We start from the raw sequence: 19,526 nt of genomic DNA on the forward strand, positions 1-19,526 counted from the left end.
TCTCTCTGTTTCTCTCTGTGTGTCTCTCTTTCTGTGTCTCTCTCTGTCTCTCTCTCCCTCTCTCTCTCCTCTCTCTCTCTCTCTCTGTCTCTTTCTGCCTCGCTCTCTCTGTCTCTCTCTCTGTCTCTCTCTCTCTCTCTCTCTCTGTCTCTCTCTCTCTCTCTTTCTCTCTCTCTCTCTCTCTCTCTCTGTCTCTCACCCACACTCTCTCTCACACTCACTCATCCACTCTCACGCTCAGTCCCCTCACACACACACACACATCCTCACATTCACACTTACACAGCATTATTCGAACTCCTCTTGAGGAATACAACAGTTACTTAGCATTTATATAAAACTTGAGTTTGAAAAGTATTTCATCTTTGTTATTTCCTTTGATCCTCATGACAAACTCAGGTTTTGGGGCTACCGTTAGTCTCCAAATTAGAGCCATGGAAACGGAGACTGGGAGATGATCAGGTGTCCTGCCCAGTCACATGTATTCCCATGTAGCAAAATAAACAGTCACCAAGTCACAGGCTAATACATTTCTAAGCCAAATCCCCAGGACTCAGTCTTCGGTGCCCACAGCTTCCTAGAAGGTTTTCTTGGGCAAAGAGGATTTCCTGGTCCCCGGACTCACAATTTTGTGACCTGAGACTCATCTGGGCACACGCCCTCCCGTTTCTCACTGAGAAAGCTTGGTACTGAGTAGGAGGGGAAGTGGAGGTCCAGTGGTCTTTTCCTTCTGGATGAGAGCTGGGACAGGTGGCTCCTCGGGGCTTTCCAAGAAGACACGGTTATGACTCTCCATCTACTTGGTCAGGTTCATCCCTTCACTTCAGAGAACAAGCTGGGCAGAGAATTCTGGGAATCCCAAGAGTTGGAGTTGGGCCTTTGATTTAACTAACTAGAACTAGCATCACAACTCTCCCATGCTTTGTGACTCAGTTTCCTCCTCTGTCAAACCGGGATCAGGAGGGACTGGAAGGCCACTAAGTGAGTTTCAGCTCTAAAACCTTCAGTATTCCATGATTTCAATGCCTCCAGACCTGGAGGAAGGAAGGAAGCACAAGTCCTGCTTATGTGCCTGGGGAGAGGCCACATGGCTGAAGAGCTAGAGGCTGTGCCGGGCTCAGGAACACCTTGATTCCAGGCCGGCACCTGCCCCATGCTCGGGTGATGTAATTAACATCATGGCAGTGAGACCCTGAACAGTCCCTGTTTCTCTCAGCCTGTTCTCAAGGCAATCGTGACCTTGAAAAGATCTTGCTTAGGAATGACCCGGGCTGCTGAACTGTTCTATGAATACTGGGTGTTAAAGGTGCTGTTGCTTCCTGTCAGTGAAGCCCCTTCCCCAAAAGCCCCCCTCCCTGTAACCATGAGGAAAAGAGAGAAGCCCAAAGCTGAGTCTGACTGGGAGGCCTTATTCCACATGTCCAGGCCACCCCTCCGGCCTAGACAGGAGCTACACTGCCCTGGGTTCCGGGCCACTGACAGGAGCCACACTGTCCTGGGTTCGATGACTAGCCCCGTACCTGCCCCAACCCTTTGTTTTAGAGGAAGGGGCTGCTGAGAACCAGACAGGGCCTTATCCAAAGGCCCCCAAGAATAAGGGGCAAATCCCAGATTCCAGCCGGGTCCCAAGCTAGAGTCTCAGCAGCCCTGCTGGCCCCTGGCTGGAACACCCGCGGCTGCACGCTACATAGCTAGAACCCAAACCAGCCATGGGTTCTCCCAGGTCTCTGGGGGTACAGACAGCGCCAGGCTTGGAGCCGCTCTGAGAACGGCCCTCCGTGCCCCCCCCCACCTCTGTCGGCTGTTCTGCCCCTCATACATCTCTGCCTTCAGTCCGGCCCCTCCCCCGAAAGAAAAGAAACGACCTTAATCTTGCTCTTGACACCTGAGCCAGGTCAGAAGAACTGAGAAAGAAAATCCCGCTCTGAGCAAAAAAGGAAAAGAAAAAGACTTTTCTGGGGGGTGGGGGGAGGCCGTTTCGTGGGGTTGGGGAGAGGGATGGGGGCAGGGAAGAGATCTTGGCGAACATTAAAGGTTTAAAATCAAAGCCACATAACCGGCCCTAGCCGAGCCCCGAACCCCCAGAGGCAAAACCCAGGGAGGAGGCGCGGCGGGACCGAGATCGGGGGAGCGGCGGGACCGGGTGGGGGGCGCGGCGGGACCGAGAGGGGCGCGGCGGGACGGGCCTCCGAGTTGGGAGACGTGTCTGTCCGTAAGTAAGCCGGGAAGGGGGAGCGCGCGGCTCTGCGCCACGAAGCTTCTCCGAGGGCTGGGGTGGCGCTTCCCGGCCGCTCGGTCCCCGTCTCGGGTGCCCGGGAGCCCCGCTGGGACTCCCGGCCCTGCCCGCGCCCTTTGGATGGGACAGAACTCCTGAGCTGAGGACGGGGCCAGGGCGAGGACGCCCTGGCTCTGGAGCCAGAAGTACTGGGTTCTAATTCCGACCTTCCGTTTGGCAGATTTGTGGCCCCGCCGAGAGGTTTCTCGACCTCCCCCTCCGCCAAATGCCGACCTGCTGCTCGCCCCCTCCCAGCCTCCCGGACGCTCGGCTCCAAACCCGGAGCCCCACGGGAGGCTGCTGCCACTCTCCAAAAGCGCCCCGGGACGGGCCGACCAGCGAGCCGAGCTCCGGGCAGCTCAGGTGGGGCGGCGGCGGCGGGTAGGCGGCCACCGGCTCCCCCCTCCGGGTACCCACCTCTTCGGCACCGGCTTTTTCCTTTTCTTCACGGCATAGACGCCTCCCGCCGGCAGCATGGCGAAGGCTGCTCCCCGCTCGGCTCTTCCCGACCAGCCCGAGGACCCAGGTGTCCGGCGCCTCCGAGCCCGGCTCCCGCGCCTCCGAGCCCGGCTCCCGCGCCTCCGCGCCCGGCGCCCGGCTCCCGCGCCTCCGAGCCCGGCTCCCGCGCCTCCGAGCCCGGCTCCCGCGCCTCCGAGCCCGGAGGGAGCAGCGAGAGAGGGAGGGACGGAGGCTGAGCGCGGCGCGGGGAGGGCCCGGCAGTACCGGGGAGGAGGCGGGCGCAGCACCTCGGGTTCGCACGCAAGCTCCCCGACGCCAGCCCGACTGCGCTGGGCCGGGAAAGGGGCCGCCACCTTCGGCGGGGCCTCGGGCCAGGCGCTGAGGCTCCGCGGGGAGCGCGGCCACAGCTGGGGAGGGGGGGCGCCGGGAGGGTAAGCCGCGGCAGCGCCAGCGGAGCCCGCGTCCCTCCTGCCCGGCCCCTAACTGGGCTGCTGGCGGCCCCGGCCTCGCCTGGGCTGAGTCAGAGCGCCGGCCGCCGCCTCCCGCAGCTGCAGCCCGAGGCGGCTCTCGGTGGGGAGGGGGCGGGAGGGGCGATCACTCCCTCCCGCAGTTCTCCAGCCCTGCCATCAGCGGGACCTGCGGGGCCCGACGCGCGGCGGGCAGGGAGCGCCGGACTGAGCGCTCGCCTGCCAGGTGGTGGCTGAGCTCCGGGAGACTCCCAATCCAGGAACCCGGCGCGCTGGAGGAGGAGGAGGAGGAAGAGGGGTGAGGAAGGAGGGAGGAAGAGGAAGGAAAGAAGAGGAGGAGGGATGAAGAAAGATGAGGTGGAAATTGGGGAGGCAGAAAAGGAGAGAAGAGGAGGAAGAAAGGGAAGGATGAGGAAGAAGGGGAAGAGGAGAGAAAGAAGAGGAGGAGGGATTAGGAAAGATGAACAGGAAGAGTTTGGGGAGGGAGAAAGAGGGAAGAGGAGGGAGGAGAAGGGAGGGAGGAAGAGGAGGAAAAGAAGAGAAGAATGGTTAAGGAAAGAGAAGGGTAAAACAGGAGAAGGAGGAGTTTGAGGAAGCAAGAAGGGAGAGAGAGAAAGGAAGAAAGAGGTAGGAGGAAATGGGGGAGGAAGAAAAGGAGGGATGAGGAAGAATGGAGGAAAAGGGGGGAAAGAGAAGGGTTGGGAAAAGATGAGGATGAAAGAGGTGAGAGGAAGAGGAAGAACGATGACAGGTTAGAGGAGAAGGAGGAGGGGGGAGGCAGGAAGAAGGCAAGGAGCCTCTGCCAGTGCTCTTGGCCCTGGCCACACACCTCCTAAATGGGGGGTAGCTGAAATTGGCCAGCTTTCTTGTTTCCTAGGTGACAGAAGACGCTCTATTTCCTGCTCTGCAACTGAAGTTAGTTGTAGTCTGGGCACTGTCCTCTCCCGGGAAGTAAAGTTCACAGCATTTTATTGAGGCCGATGCATCCAGAGCGAATGGGATCAAAGGGTGGCCATAAATAAGCCAACTTCATATCCAGTTTTTGACCTTTACCACCTGCGTGATGTTGACCCCTCTGTCTTGTCTCTTCTGCACCTCAATTTCCTCCTGGGTGCAGTGAAGGGGGTTGGCCTAGAGCATCTCTAAGGCTTCCTTGGTCTGACTCTATGATCCTCAGAAGCTGGAGGGGCCCTGGGTGGGGGGGGGAGAGTCATGTGGTCCAATCTGCCGCCTAATGCTGGGTGATTATCTACAATATCTAATCTCATCTTGCATACTGTCCATGACCGGGAACTCACTACTAGAAAGACACTTTAGTCACCCCAGTGCTGGAGGGCGCTGCTGGTTAGAAAGTGCATCCTTCTATTGAGCCAAATCTCCCATGTGACCACCCCTTCCGTGTATTCCTTTAGGGCCACTTCCTACCTGTGTGACCTCAAGCAAGTTTTTCTCTCTCTTGTTATCTATAAAAGGATGCATTGAACTAGACAGTCTTTGAGAGCCCTTCTGCATCTACATGTATGATCCTAGGCATTCACTCTTGAATATGACAGCCCTTTAAATGTGGATTGACAGCCGTCCTGTCCTCCTTCCTGCACTCCCAGCTTTCCCTTCTCCAGGCAACTGGGTCATCCAGGATCCTTCGGCAGTTTCTAAGCCCCTCATCACCCCGAATGTCCTGCTTGATTCAGTGAAGCACTTTCGTCACAGAGGAGCCCTGGACGCCCCAACCCTTCAGAGCCCATTAAGACCCTTACTTTTCTTGCTCTTATTTTCCTTTCTGAGGTCATCACTCTGGAAATGCTGACAGAGCTCTATGAAAGTTAGGCCCTCCTTCCCAAAACCTGAGCCAAGGTGGGTCTGGCTACCACCTAGCATTTGGGTACCAAGGAACCTGGGTCACAGTATGCTCCTCATCTTGTCCAAGGTCAACATCTCAGAGCAGGGAGAAGCCCGGGCCTTCCCTCCCTGTTCCCAACCCCATTACCAGACTTCAGGGCTTCTCACTCAACTGCCCCAGCTGGCTCCCTGACTCTCCTATGCTTGTAAATGATTGAAGTGAGGCACAGAGAGGCTGCAGTTCTAGAATGCTCTCTTTAGGCCAAACAGTTCTTTTGAGACTAAAGAAACCCTACCGAGATTCCCAAATGGAAGGAGAAAATGGTCCCCTCTGGTCAAGCTGGATGCAGGGGAAGAAAAAATAAAGAGGAATGACATAGGAAGGGTCTGAGGCATCTGAGAGAGGTAGCTCCTTTTCTTGTGTTCCTCTTTCCAGCAAAAATCTCAGACTAGCGATAAAAAGTTCCTCACTGGTCATCTTACTTCTGTCCCATTTAAAGGAAATAACGGCTCCAAAGGAGAACCAAGAACAGGACGTCGAATGTTCTTATTTCTCTGCAGAATTGTACTTTGGGCTTCGGCTATTTGCCTTTGTCTTCCCTTCTGTCACATTAGAAGAAGTAGCCATCTTGAACCACGGATGGAGTGGATATATGGAAAAAAGCCTAACAGTAAGAATTCTTCCAAGGTGCACCAGGCAAGGTTCACTCCTTCACTGCAGGTCCTTCATCCAAACCTGGATGGCGCCTTACATCCATGGCATGTTATAGAGAGGAATCTTTTTCAAATATGGGTCAGTCTTAGGGCAGCCTCCTTCCAGCTCTAGAAACTGTGTCCTGCTAAAGGAATTAGGAGGTCATTGAGGGCTGGAAGCCTGGAAAATATATGCAGTCAGGTGACCAACCAGCTTTTACTTTGAGCTTTCTGTGAGTCAAGGAGTGTTTTTGGATCAAAAATGAAACCAAACTTGTTCTCAAGAATCCTGCATTCTGTGAAAGGAACAATGGGTAACCAGTGTTGTTGTTCTTGAGTTTCAATCAAGTCTGACAGTGACCCCGTTTGGGATTTTTTTGGCAGAGATACAGAAGGGGTTTGCCCTTTCCTTCTCCAGTGGGGAAACAATAGATTCACAGTTTATGCAAATATAGAATGTGTACACGCTAAATATAAGGCGATTTTAGTCATTACAAACACTAAGCAACCTGGTGGTGTTTGAGCTGAACTCTGAAGAAAGCAAGGAATTCCAAAAGGGGTAGGAAGGAGGCCATTCCAAGCATGGCGGGCAAGGCTGGCTGGAGTTTGTCCTGAGTTTATGGAGCTCATAGAAAGCCGGCCAATCGGACTGGATGTGAAGGTGACAATTATGGACTGACCCCCATACAAAGGTAGGCTAGGCTAGGGTTAGGGTCAGGAGATCGAGGGTTTTTAAATACCAGATAATGGAGCCCATATTTTGGCCTTTGCTGTAGCTATCTTAGAACTAGACAGGAAAGTCAATTATTAAATTTTCAGGGTGAGCATTTATCCCTCGGAAGTCAGCCAATACTAAAAATCAGGGCCTGGTGTATTGTTTGGTTGGAGCTTTAGAGGGAAAAAAGAGCTGAGAAAATGTCCATGGTTCAGATTAAAGTGCAAAGTTTTCCTTTTTGCTTGTTTTTACCCTTCTTTGTTTTTTGTCTATTTTGTTTTGTTTTTGTTTGTTTTTGTCCTTCTTTGCCTGCTCGCCATTTTATGGCTGGTTCTTAGGAAACACTCAATGAATGTTTGTCAGCTGACTTTCCATCTTAGGCAGCTTCTCTTTCCAGTGGAACAGCTTGGCTTTAGACCTCAGGGTATACTTTCAAAATATAGGGAATAATAATGCAATGCAGCAAACAAGGCTGATATCAAGGACAGGGTCCAACATAGCCTCTGGACACTTCTATTGAAGGACTGGAGGTCAGAGAGATCCCAGCCTGTCACTGCTGGGTCTTGCCTTCAAGTCCAACTCCCTCTGTTCCATCGGGTCTGAGGCAGCCATAGAAAGACAAACCAAAGCATTTGCCTAATATAAGACACCAGGCGGGAGAGCACCTGAAGCCCAAATGTAAATTTCTGTCCATCTAGGGCCCAAGTTTATGTCTCAACCCATGAAGAAAAGCCAAAACCAAGATCTAGATTCCCACTTCCTTAACTAATGACCAGTCCTGATACATGGAGAAAACCATTCTTAGTAAGAATCCATTGGGAACTCTGTTGAATTTGTGATGCTCCTTGGCACCCGCCCAACAGGAGTGGTTTTCGGTGAGGATTAAATATATTAAACTTTCTCTTCTCTAGAATTCCTGGCTACGAAGCAGCCTGTAACTGCCTGAGAGCTCTCTGTGGCTGGGAGCAGCCCTGAGAAACCAGCCACATAATAGATTTTCTATTAACTATTGTACGATTGCTGTTTAGTGCTTCTATATAAAGTAACCTACATGCCTACAACCGAACATGCTGTTTATTCCTTAGACAGCTACTCCATTACACACAAAAGTCACATGACTAAGATTTTGTGGAATTAATAAGGCCATGGAGAACAGGTCAGTAGGGGAGAGCTCAGAGCGACCGTGATCGGGTAAGGCCGTACTAATCATATACCTTAGACCAAGGATGGGCGAACTATGGCCCACAACATCCAGTCCACTCTATTTTTTAAGGCCCTGGGAGCTAAAAATGATTTTTCACATTTTTATGTAAAATAAAACTTTATTTTAAAATGTATACACAGATATCCTTAGCTGGGGGTGGAGGAGACATATGTAAAAAAAATAGAGTAAATTTGCCTTTTAGGCCATGGTTATGTTTGGGGGAGGGGTTTCCCACTCTGTTTGAACCATGGAGAGTTTGGAACTTCCACTATTTCCACAGGGATATTATCTTGCCCTCCTCCTTCCTAACTTTGCCATTACTGTGGAGGACACCATCATCTTCCCTTTCTCAATGGCATCTTTGACTTCTCGCTCACTCACTCATAAATTTAATATGTTGCCAAATATTGTATTACCTTTATAACATCTCTCACTCTCTCCATTCACACAGCTGTAGCCCAAATCATGTTCTATTGTTGCATTGGCTTCTGGTCGCCCTTCCTTCCTTTGTCATATTGTGAAAGACTGAGATGATGAGAGAGGCCATTGCCTCTCACTGGGCACAGTCCAGGCCAATGTCTGGAGGTGTTAGGGAGGCCATCGGGGCAAGCTTGAGACGAAAGTGCCTTCACCCAGTTTGCTCAATTGCAGATTATGTGAAGGGGAATGCTGGGAAGTGAGGAAGCCCAAAGGGTAACAAGTACTGGCCTTGAGTTCCAATCCTGCCTCAGCCCGTTCCTCTCCATGTGATCTGGCAAGTCATTTTACATCTTTCAAATTCAGTTTCCTCTTCTGTAAAAAGGGGATAATAGAACCTGGTTCTTGGGAGAAGCAAGGGAGGTGAGATGTATGACATGCTTTGCCAAATGGGAGTTTTGGGAGCCACTGTGGTAATATGTTGAGCAAGGGGGGAATTCATAATAATAACAATTTCTGTAGCCATCTCGCTAGTACTTTGCAGCTTGCACTTATACGATATGGTCAGGCTATGGTGAAGAAAGATGATTTCGGCAATTGTATGGAGGGAGAACCAAAGAAAGAAGAGGCTGAGATCAGGAGGTTGATGAGAAGGCGATCAATGGGTCAAGGGGGCAGGAGACGAGGCCTGAGCTAGTCTCTGGGGAGCTATCCCAGCTCTGGGGTGTCTCACCAAGTCAGCCTGTGCCTGTGTCCTTGGGGCCCGGGCCAGGGATGGTCCCACCAGGGATGGGACTCCGGGGGAGTGGGGTTGTTGTTAACAAGAGTGATCTTGAGTGTTGATAGATTAAGTGAGGAGCAAATGATGACACCAGAGGATGACAATCCTCTGACTGATCCTGTCTGTAATTTGGTTGTATGGTTTGCAAGTTTCTTCTACTACTAATCTGTTACCTCCCTAAGCCTTTCTTTGTATCCCAGTGCTTAGCCTACACAGTCCTTGACATATAGGAAGTGCCTAATAAATGTTTATTTCCTGGCTGAAAGCTCAGATCCTTGAGCCATCCAGCACGTCAGAACAAACAGCATCCTAGACAAATGGCATCTTGAAAGATATGACCTTTGAGTAAAGAAAAAGGTAATCCAAGTGCCTTGAAGAAAAATCCTTCTGATTCAATGGAGGTATCCGTTCTCATTTTTAATTTTAGGGTGGTGGCCATAAGCAGAGCTGGAGGGCACTTGAAAGACCTCTCGTCTATTCCTCACATTAGTAAAGAAGGAAGTCTCATAGGTCAGAAGTAAGCGAGCCGGAGCTCAAATGTATTAGCCCCTCCTTACTCTTCTTTCACTTATAATGAATCTGACCAAGTATCAGGACCATCATGGAGAGGAAGCAAATGGCAAATATCTTCCCCTAACACAACTGTGGAAGACAGTAAGCACTTTCATGTAGGACAGTTTCTATAGCCTTAATATGTTTGAGGAAGTGACTAAAACTCCTAAGAGCCAGATGAAGGCGTCCCCCTTTAAGGAGAGTTGTCCCCTGTGGGGGGCCCGAGGGCCTCAGGAGCGGTGGGGCTTCCGCTTGGTGGAGAGCGGTCTACAACAAGAAGTCAATGGATCAGTCTCTTGTCCAGGCTGTAATGGAGGGAACTCTTGGTCAGGGTGAGGGACTTAGAGCCTCAGAGCCCTTCTAGCTCTGCAGGCCTGGCAGTTACTGAGTTAGCAGCAGGGGGACTCTGACCTCGGAGTCTGTTGTGGGCCAGTGACAAGACCAATTCTTAAAGAGATGATTCAACAACACATGGTCTCATTTTAAAGGTTGAAATAGTGTGAGTTTTGTAGTTTCGATGTTTGTCGTTTATCCAGTAGGATACTGGCAGAAAAGGAGACTTTAGGTCACTTACAATGAATAAAAATCAGGGGGTAGCCCATAGCCATAGCAGGGGAAAGACATTCAACAGATCCAGTGAGGGCGGCGGGCTGATTTCATTGAGAGGAAATCCTCTATGTTCTTCAAGCTGCTGGTACTTGGTTGGAAGTATCCCAAGAAGCCAGAGTTCTTCCTGGCTGAACTTCGGACTCAGTCCCCTGGGAATTAGCCCGGCAGCTAATCAAGTCTTGAGAAGTGTCTCAATGCCTCTTAATGAAAAGAACTAGTCTTACTTCTAAAAGGGAAGAAAAGATCCTAGGAATCTACAGCCCCTCTTGGGTGTCAGAGTCCTAGAAAGAACGACCTTGGAGAACAGGGCAAAATGAGTGATAGGAGGAAGACTCAAGCCTCCCCTGGTCTAGTCAGAGAAAGGAACTTTAAGGCGAGTGAATCCTGGCCGAAATAGCCTCCACTTGGATTTCTCCAGGCCCAGATCTGGATGGCCTTCCTGGTTGGGAAGGTTTTCCTCACATGGAACCTCTCTGTAACTTTCTGGTTCTCTCCCGGAGCCAAGCAGAATTCCTTTTCCACGTGACATCCCTTTCCGAACATGAAGACAGTTTTCACATTGTTTTTCTCCAAGCAAAGTATTTCCAGTTTCTTCCAACAATCAGGCAATAAGCGGAGTCCTTCACTCTCTTGGCCATCCTCTTCTGGACACCCAACTTATCAGTTACCCCTTTAACCTGTGGTTTCAAGTGCTGAGTCAAATGCTGCGGAGACGGTCTGACCAGGACACTCCCTTAAAGGTCACCTCTTCATCCTGGACCCTGTGACTCCCTAAATGTCTCCATTACATTCCTTGGTTGCCATGACTCACTTTTGGCTCCCACCAAACTTACAGCACAATTTTTAAAGAAATCAGATGAACTGCTATCTAACCATTTATCTCCTTCTTTAAATCCCTGACAAAACCGAATTTTAGCTAGCTGGTGCAGTGGATAGTGCATCAGACCTGCAGTCAGGAAGCCCTGAGCTTAAATCTGCCTCAGAGACTTACCCGCTATGTGATTCTGGGCAAGTCACCCCATTTGCCTCAGTTTCCTCATCTGTCAAATGAGCTGGAGAAAGAAATGACAATCACTCCAGTATCTTTGCCAGGAAAATCCCAAAGTGGGTCACAGAAGAGTCAGATGTGACCAAAAGTGCCTGAACAGCAACAAAACCAAATGATCACAAATAGAAAATTTTGAAAGTAACTCAAGTCTATTCTTCACAGCAAGTTACTTTACCAAAAGTTTATATACATCCACAAATACATATCTATGTAAGTGTATATATGCGCACATATGTGTATTCACATGTATACACATATAGACATATGTATATGTGTGTTCACATATAAACACACATACACACACATGTATATATAGATTAGAAATCATGACAAGGATTATAAAATCATAAAATAAATGTGAAATTGAAAACGTGTCAATATTATTATGATGATTAAAAAGCTTCAAAAGACATGGTTTCTGGGTAATTTGCTTTTTTTATGAATAAGGTCAGCAGGTTACTAATAAATCATCTCTCTTAGACCAAAGGAACTTCCTGGCAGTAGAGCTACAGTTTATATGCCCTTCCAAGAGGAAGTGTTCCTAAGGGATGCTTAATCACCTCTGATTGGTGACTCAAATAGGAACTAAACTATATGTGTGTGTGTGTGTGTGTGTGTGTGTGTGTGTGTGTGTGTGTGTATTTAATAATAGGAAGAATCAATATTTTCCCAGGACTTCTCTGAGCAAACAGAACAAATAGAAATCCACCCATTAGCCTGAACTAAGAATTTCTTGTCCTCTCTGATTAGATCTTGACCTGGAGAGAGATTTCCCACAATGTCTGGTTTCTGGATGAGGAAGTAGGAAAAGGGGGGGAAAACCCTTGTTCCTAATACAATAATAAGTTATTAAATATAAGTGAGCAGTATTCATTTCTCAAATTATACAACTTATTAAAAAGTTTCAAAAGAAAATATAATGAAAATAGATAGAGATGATAAAGATAATGGTTCTTCCTACTTCAAGTACCTTCTGTGTTTATAGATTTTGTTGAACTCTAATAGAGGATTTACATTTATCTTATTAAACCTCTTTTCCCTCCTATAAGTTAACCCATTTATTTTCAGACTGTGGGCCACAGATGCTTCAGAAGGTGATGGTTCTCTTGGTCTTTCAGTTCTTTTGGACTCCCTGTGGCAGATTTGAGGGTATCGCCACAGAGCTGGTTGTATATGTTCTTGCAACCCCCTCTTTTCAACTGCTGTTTTCATACAGGCCTCCCTAGTGCTAGATCCTAATGGCTTGCTTCTTCATTTTGGTCTTGCCACAGAAGAAGGAAGCCTCTTTCCTTGGCTTGCTGGGTAATTTCAGTCCTTTTCCTCAATTTTTCAGAGGTTTGTGCTGGGCCAGGTTCCAAATCTACCAACAACTCCAACTTGGTATTTTGGGTCGTGCTTTCAATTGAGACTTGAAAATGCTCCTCTTACTTGGGGTGGAGACGGGGAGGGGCAGTTGCAACTCTGTGAGCTCTCCTGGGTTCCCCATCTCGGCTTCTGGATTATTTACAGACGCATCCTCATTCAATCCGGCCTTGTGGGATGTGTCTCACCAAGGGCAAGATTGGAAGTCTGGGTAGTTCGCAAGATCCTAGATTTAAAGATGGGAGCTCAGAGCCAGTTAATCCAACTTATTCCTTTTAGAGATGAGGAAATGGCCACCCAGAGGAAGAACAGTGTGTCTAAGGTCTTTCAAGCAGTATTTGGTGAAAGCTGGATTCAAATTCAGATTCTGGACTCCATCCCCAGCTCTTTCTCAATGTATCACTTTGATTGGGGAACATCCATCTTCTCAAAATGTTTTTAAATTCAATTTTACGTTGATTTTCAGTCTTAAATTCTCTCCTTCCCTCTACCCCTCCCTTATCCATTGGGAAGGGAAGACATGCTATTCCCATTATACACATACAGTCTACAGTCATGCAAAACAGAAATAATGCATCTTTAAACAAAGCCATTGCTAAGGGTCTGTCTGGGCTCCCTTGACAACAGCAAGTGTTTACCGATGCCTGACAAATGAGCTAAGTTTTTGGCCAATATTTACCGATGAGTAAAATAAGGGAAGGCCAGATAAGCAGGACTGATTGCCACCCCTTTTCTCCCCACCCCCACCAGACACAAATAGGGGATGGAGTAAAGATGATAATGAGGTTTGGGGACCCATGAGTTCAGTCCAGAGGGCCCTGATTGGCAGATAGACAAATCTACTTTGCTATGTTCTAAAGAGCTGATGGATGTGAATGGATGTCATTTATTCGTTATGGATTCATTTTATTTAAAATAATACACGTTTTCCCCAAACAACCAAGCCCCAATCCAATGAAGTTTCATGCTTTCTCATTTAGGCTCCAGCCAGAATGGGGACTAACACTGTCACCTTCTTTCCTTCCTCAAAGCCCAGTTCAAATACACCCTTCCCTTCTTCCCTTCCTCCCTTCCTCAATGAACCCCAAATTCCATCTCCATCTTGAGACTTCACTTCTGCTGGATGGCTTCTATGAGCCAGAGACCCTAAGGACAGCTCTTGGACCTCTTCACTGGCAAAAGCTGTACCATTAGGCCTTTTCATCTGCCCTGCAAATGGATGTGTTTCTCAAGAGCAGGGACCAGCTTCTCTAGGGACAGGTACCTGAAAACAGGGACTAGCCTTAGTAGAGTGTTTGCTCATAGAAAACCTTCAATAAGTGCCTTTTCTATCCCTCCTTCCTTACCTCCTCCCCTCCCTTCCCTTCCTCCCTCCCTTTCTTCCTCTCTCCCTTCCTTTCTTCCTCCTCTCCTTTCTTCTCTCTCCCCTTTCCCTCTTCCCTCCTCTCCTCTCCTTCCTTCCTCTTTCCCTCTCTCCTCCATTCCCTACTTCCTTCCCTTCTTCCCTCTCTCCTTTCTTCTCTCCTTCCTTCCTTTCTTCCCTCCTTTCCTTCTTCCTTCCCTCCCTCCCTCCCTTCACTGGGCATTTAGTAAGCTCCTATGACATCAGGAGCAAATACTCATCCTCCCATGGGCCTAAGTGTCCCGGCTGTTCCCCTCATATTCTCCAGTTTGTCAGTGTTCTTCCTTCCAGCGCTGAGCACTGCCCACTCTATGGTATACGTGGGTCTCTTTTGGCCTTTGTGTTCTGGTGCCGGTGTTTCTTAAATGCTACTTGCAACAGCCCTAATTGTAGAGTTAAAGGACCACCTCCAGGGCTTCCCACCTGTGAGACCTTGAGATACTTGCAACCTCCCTGGGCATCGGCTCCTTCTTCTACATTATCAAGGGGTTGGACTATGAACTCTGAGTTTATCTTCTAAGCTCCAGCTCTGAAGTCAATCTATCAGCAAACATTTATTAAGTGCCTACTACATATAAGACACTGTGCTAAGAGTTGGGGATACAAAAAACAAAAGACAATCCCTGATCCTAAACAATCTGGTAGGAGCACTAGACTATAGGATCACAGGATCCATGTTCTGGATACTAGGCCTCTGTCCTAATATGGAGGTTCACCAGGGGGAGAGGAGGAGAGGAACCGAAGGGATGAGTCTCTAACACAAGAACTAAAAGTGGAGCCCCCAGGGAAGAACACAAGATGTCTGTTCTATGGACTATTAAAGTGGGCCGAGTCCAAGAATCAGCTTAAAGGTCAACCCATCCATTTAATATCATCACCGTTATTATTATCACACAGCCAAAAAAACTGTGCCGTCAACAGTTTGCAGCTCATCTTGAAACCTTGTGAAGAGATTGTTGCCTCCGATCTACAAAGGGGAGAATAGGCAGGGAGTCCCACTGAAGAGGTCTTTCCTTTCCTGCTCTGGCCCTGGCTGAGAAGCTTTGGTACATCCACTGGCTTGACCTTCGGATCACAGCGAAGGAGGGTGTTCCTGGGGAACCACTGCCCTCTCGTGGTCTGCCCGTGATATTTGCTCGACTCCAGTCTATTGTGAACTTGGAGGACCCGTCAATTATTTGATGCTCCCAGAATCCCTTTATAATCTTAAAAATTACTGAAGACACCAAAGAGATTTTATTCATTTCGCATAATACAATTTTAAAACATGTTTAAATTTATTTTAAATAACATTAATAAACACATTGTATGTTAACACAAATAACATTTTAAAAATATCTATTTTTCAAAACAAAAAAGGTCGCCATATTTCTATAAACTTTGCAAATTTCTTTAATATCTGTATTAACAGAAGAATTTTTTACATCACATAATATTTGCTTCTGCATTCAATCTCTCCTAATCTGTTTTTTTTTTTTTTTTTTTTTTGGTTAAAGTATATGAAGATATTCTAGACGCACAAGGATTTGTAACTGAAAAAGGGACGAGTATTGCAACAGGCAAATGAGATCTCATTTTTTTTTATGAAAATAGTTTGGTTCTCACAGATCCTTCCCACTTCCTCCCTAAAAAAAGTCTTCAAAGACTCTCTGGTCCAAGGGCAACATTTAGGAGGAGAGGAAGAGGCACCTAGAGCTGAATTCAAGTTACTGTAGAGCAGCCATTGGAGGAGATCTGATTCTGGGCCCCAGAGGACAGAGCCTGCCATCCCAGAGAAAGCTCTGCTCTGAATATCTTCACGTTTTGAAAACTGTCTTCTTATCAAAGGCTTCCTTGGGATATAAATGCCTTGTAATGAAATCCAAGCGTCTGGACAGTTTAATCTCAAATTTCTTTATTTCTTTCCAATTTCTTGTGCTGAAGGACAGCTCCACCGACAATGAACCAAACTATGTCAACATTGACTTCTATATTTTATCATCTTTGCTAATTTTCATGGTGTGAAGTATAGGCCTTTGAGGTGCATTTTGCTGGTTATTAGTGGCCTGGGGCATTCTTTCATGGGTTGTTCTTCTGAGAACAATTTGTTCGTGTCTCTTGCCACTTGTCTGTTAAGAGAATGACTTAGGGTTGTACATAGGTATATATACAGACATGCACACATATAACATTCAACATGCTATACAGCATCATATAATACATGCCATTTTATTTTTTTATTTATCATATTTTTTTTACTTTTTTATTTTATTTTTTTACTTTTTTTTACTTTTATTTTTTACTTTACTATTTTTTACTTTATTTTATTTTTACTTTTTTATTTTTTATTACTTATCATATATAAAATATAGCATAAAATGTTACATGCATTATATTGTAAATACACATGGATAATAACATAAGCATATATGTGCGTGTGTGTAAATACACATGTTTGTATATACAAATAAAATATTCCCCCAGTATTTTAGATAGATACAATAGGCAACATAGTTTATATATCTATATATGTATCTCTCTCTCTCTCTCTAGATATAGGTCCTCCTGACTCCAGGCACAGTGCTCTATCCACTGAGTAATCTTGCTGCCTCTTGCTTATACTAGCTGGTCTCAAAATGTAGTCCTTGGACCAAAGAGAATCTTTAATAATTTCTTTTGGGGGAAGGGTTTGTGAGAACAAAACTATTTTTATAATACTACTGAGATCTTATTTATCTATTGAAATGCTCATCCCTCTTCCAATTACAAATCTGTGTGTACCCAGCTATACACATATATCACATACATGTTATTTGAGTTCAGTAAAGTATTCCTTTCATAAGGAAGCTATATAGGATTAAAACTGTAAATTAAGTTTTAGTATTTTTATGATATTGGTGTGGTCTAGTCAGGAGCACTGAATTTTCCTATAAATATTTAAATTGTGCCTTGTTTTTTTTAAAGAATCCATACAAGAATTTCGTATGCTTGTATGCTTTAGACATTTTGTAATTTGGAAGATTTTCCTTTCTCTTTTTGCTGTTATATAGAAATGCTGTTGATTTTTGAGCATTTATTTTATGGCCTGCAAAATTACTGATGCTATTATTTTGATTCAGTTTCTCTGCTAATTTCCTAGGACTTACAAAAATAAAATAAAACAGGTTATCTTCAGGAAATTGTGACTGCTTGTATTGCCTTTACTTATATTTATATCTTAAATTTCTTTCTTTTGTCTTATTGCTATTGCTAGCATTTCCAGAATTATATCAACAATTATGAAGTCAATAGTTTTTCTTGTGTAACTCCAGTATTTATTGAGAAAAGTTCTAGTGTATCCATATTGCATCGAACTTTACTTTTTAAGGCATTACAAAAGGTCCCTGGATCCTGGAATTGAGCTCAGGTTCTCCTGAGTGGGCTCTGTTCCCTGTGCCATTTAGCTACTCCAAGAACAACTTAATCTATTTCCTTTTCTGAGATGGGGTTATTTCATCTGTCTGTTTGATCTTCTGGTAGGTGGAATATTTTATATTCTCAAAGCGATTTCTCTAATTTCCTCTTGGTTTCAGTTTTGTTAGCCTATGACTTTACCAAATAGGCCCCTATATTCCTTTTATTTCATCGGATTTTCTTAAGAATCTAGTTTATTGTTTCATTGACTTGATTTATCTTCCTTCTTCTTTTTAATCAGATTGCTAAAGATTTATCAATTTTATTACTATGCCCAAAGAATCAACTCATGGTTTTATTTCTATAGCTTTCTTGCCTTCCAGTTTATCTATTTTTAATCTATTTTTAAATAGATTTTGTGCTTATTTTATGTTTGTTTACAGTTTGGCTTTCTCCTTTGTGTTCTTCTGGGAGACTGATTTAATTTTTGAGATCAATATTTTTCATGTATGCAGATGAGATTTTCTTTTCTTTTTCGGATGCAATTTGGGGTGACTTGCCTAGGGTCATAAGCTAGTGAGATTCTGGTGCTGGATAATGTTCTCCCGAGTTTAATGCCCGAGCTCTACCCACTGCTCTGCCTGGCTGCCCCACTGTGGCTTGGGCTACTCTTCTTATACTTTGTCCTTCATTTCTGGGTATTCACATTCCCTCTCGATTATTTTCATTTCTTTTTTGGAGGATATTTACTACTGTAGATGCAAAAACTTTATTCTGCCAAACACTTCTGCTGTGCATCTGAACTCACAATTCTTCTTTCTCTTTTACACCACTTGGATTTGGCCCTTTTTATAGAGAGCAAGAAATGCGATGGGTGTGTCAGGTGTAGAATTTCATTATTCACTTTAAAGTGCGGTGGGATAGTTAGCTGACTCTGGACCATGGATGTCAAATAGGCAAAGTGAGGGAGCAGTAGAATCTTGGACTTAGGGGAGAAGTGAGAGGGAAGGACTAAGGAGAAGAAAAGAGAGGAGAAGAGGAGAAGAAAAGAGAGGGAAGGAGTGGGGAGAAGAAAAGAGAGGAAAAGAAGAGAAGAAAAGAGGGAAGGAATGAGAAAAAGAAAAGGGAGGGAAAAAAGAAAAAGAGAAGAAAAGAGAGGGAAGGAGTGGGGAGAAGGAAATGGTAGAAAAGAGAAGAGAGGGAAGAATTAAGAAAAAGAAAAGGGAGAAAAAAAAAGAGAAGAAAAGAGAGGGAAGGAGTGGGGAGAAGAAAAGAGAGGAAAAGAGAAGAAGAGGAAAGGAGGGGAGAAGAAAGAAGAGAAAGAGAGGAGAGGGGAGGGAAGGAGGGGGAGAAGAAAAGGGAGGAAAAGAGAAGAAAAGAAAAAGAGAGGGAAGGAGTAGGAGAAAAGAGAAGAAAAGAGGGAAGGAGTGGGGAGAAGAAGAGGGAAGGGAGAAGGGTAAGACCGAGGGGGAAGAAGCTAGAAGGATGAGGGAGATGGGGGAAAGGAGGGACGAAAATGCCAGAAAGAAGGGATCTCGGGGGCTCTCTTGCCCATTCTCTGATTTTGTAGAAAAGGAACCCGAGTCCTAGAAAAGAAAGTGACTTCTCCAGGATCGCACGGGCGAAACCATCAGAGAGGGAACATCCCCCACCCGCATTCGGTACCCAGGGCGGGGGCTGGGGAAGGGGGGGGGGGAGAGCAGGGGGCGCAGCAGGCAGAGGGGAGGGAAAGGGGAGAGACCAGAAAGAGGGGATGGAGCAGAGGGAGGGAGCCAGCGGGAGGGTAGGAAAGAAGGGGGAGGAACGGAGAGCACAAGAAGCCCCGCCCCCTTCTCGCCTCGCTCTCAGCCCCCCCCTTGCAGACTGCCCTCAGGGCGGGGCCAGGAACCAGACCGTGGTGGGCGGAGAAAGAGGCGGGTCCAGGAGGCTGGGAATGGAGGGAAGCGAGACTAACGGGGAATGGGCGGGGCTAGGGTTGCGATGTTCTGGGCCCTGCATTTTGAGTAGGGCGGGGCATGCAATCAGAAGCGCGCAGGGCTGGAGCCCCGTTGGTTGAGCCCGGGAAGGCGGTAGGTGGAGGGGGCTGTTACCAGGGGGCGGGGACTAAAGCCTGGGAGCGGGGCCAGTAGGGCGGCTGAGGCTGGCTACTGGGCTGAGGGAGGCCTCCGGGGGGCGGGGACATCCGAGACCTCCAGCCGGATTGGACAGCGATGGGGCGGGGACGTGACGCCAGCGGCGGCGGCGGCGGCGGCTTGTTGCCCGTTGCTAAGGCGGCGCGCGCTTGGCGACGGAACGCCGTGAGTCCGCGCAGGCGCCGTTGCAGAGCGCGGG

At 47.0% G+C, this 19,526-nt stretch overlaps 1 protein-coding gene across 1 annotated transcript in view; it reads right to left on the minus strand.

Annotated features, from left to right (window-relative positions):
- The window catches only part of LOC100916736, a 71,594-nt gene extending 68,381 nt beyond the window's left edge, over positions 1-3,213 (minus strand). The window contains exon 1 of the mRNA XM_031968261.1: positions 2,693-3,213. Coding sequence (XP_031824121.1) covers positions 2,693-2,751 — 59 coding nt within the window. The 5' untranslated portion in view covers positions 2,752-3,213. The remainder of the gene's footprint in view (positions 1-2,692) is intronic.
- Between the last annotated feature and the right edge of the window lie 16,313 nt (positions 3,214-19,526).

The sequence above is a fragment of the Sarcophilus harrisii genome, chromosome 4 (assembly GCF_902635505.1).
Source record: "Sarcophilus harrisii chromosome 4, mSarHar1.11, whole genome shotgun sequence".
NCBI classification, from domain to species: Eukaryota; Metazoa; Chordata; class Mammalia; order Dasyuromorphia; family Dasyuridae; genus Sarcophilus; species Sarcophilus harrisii.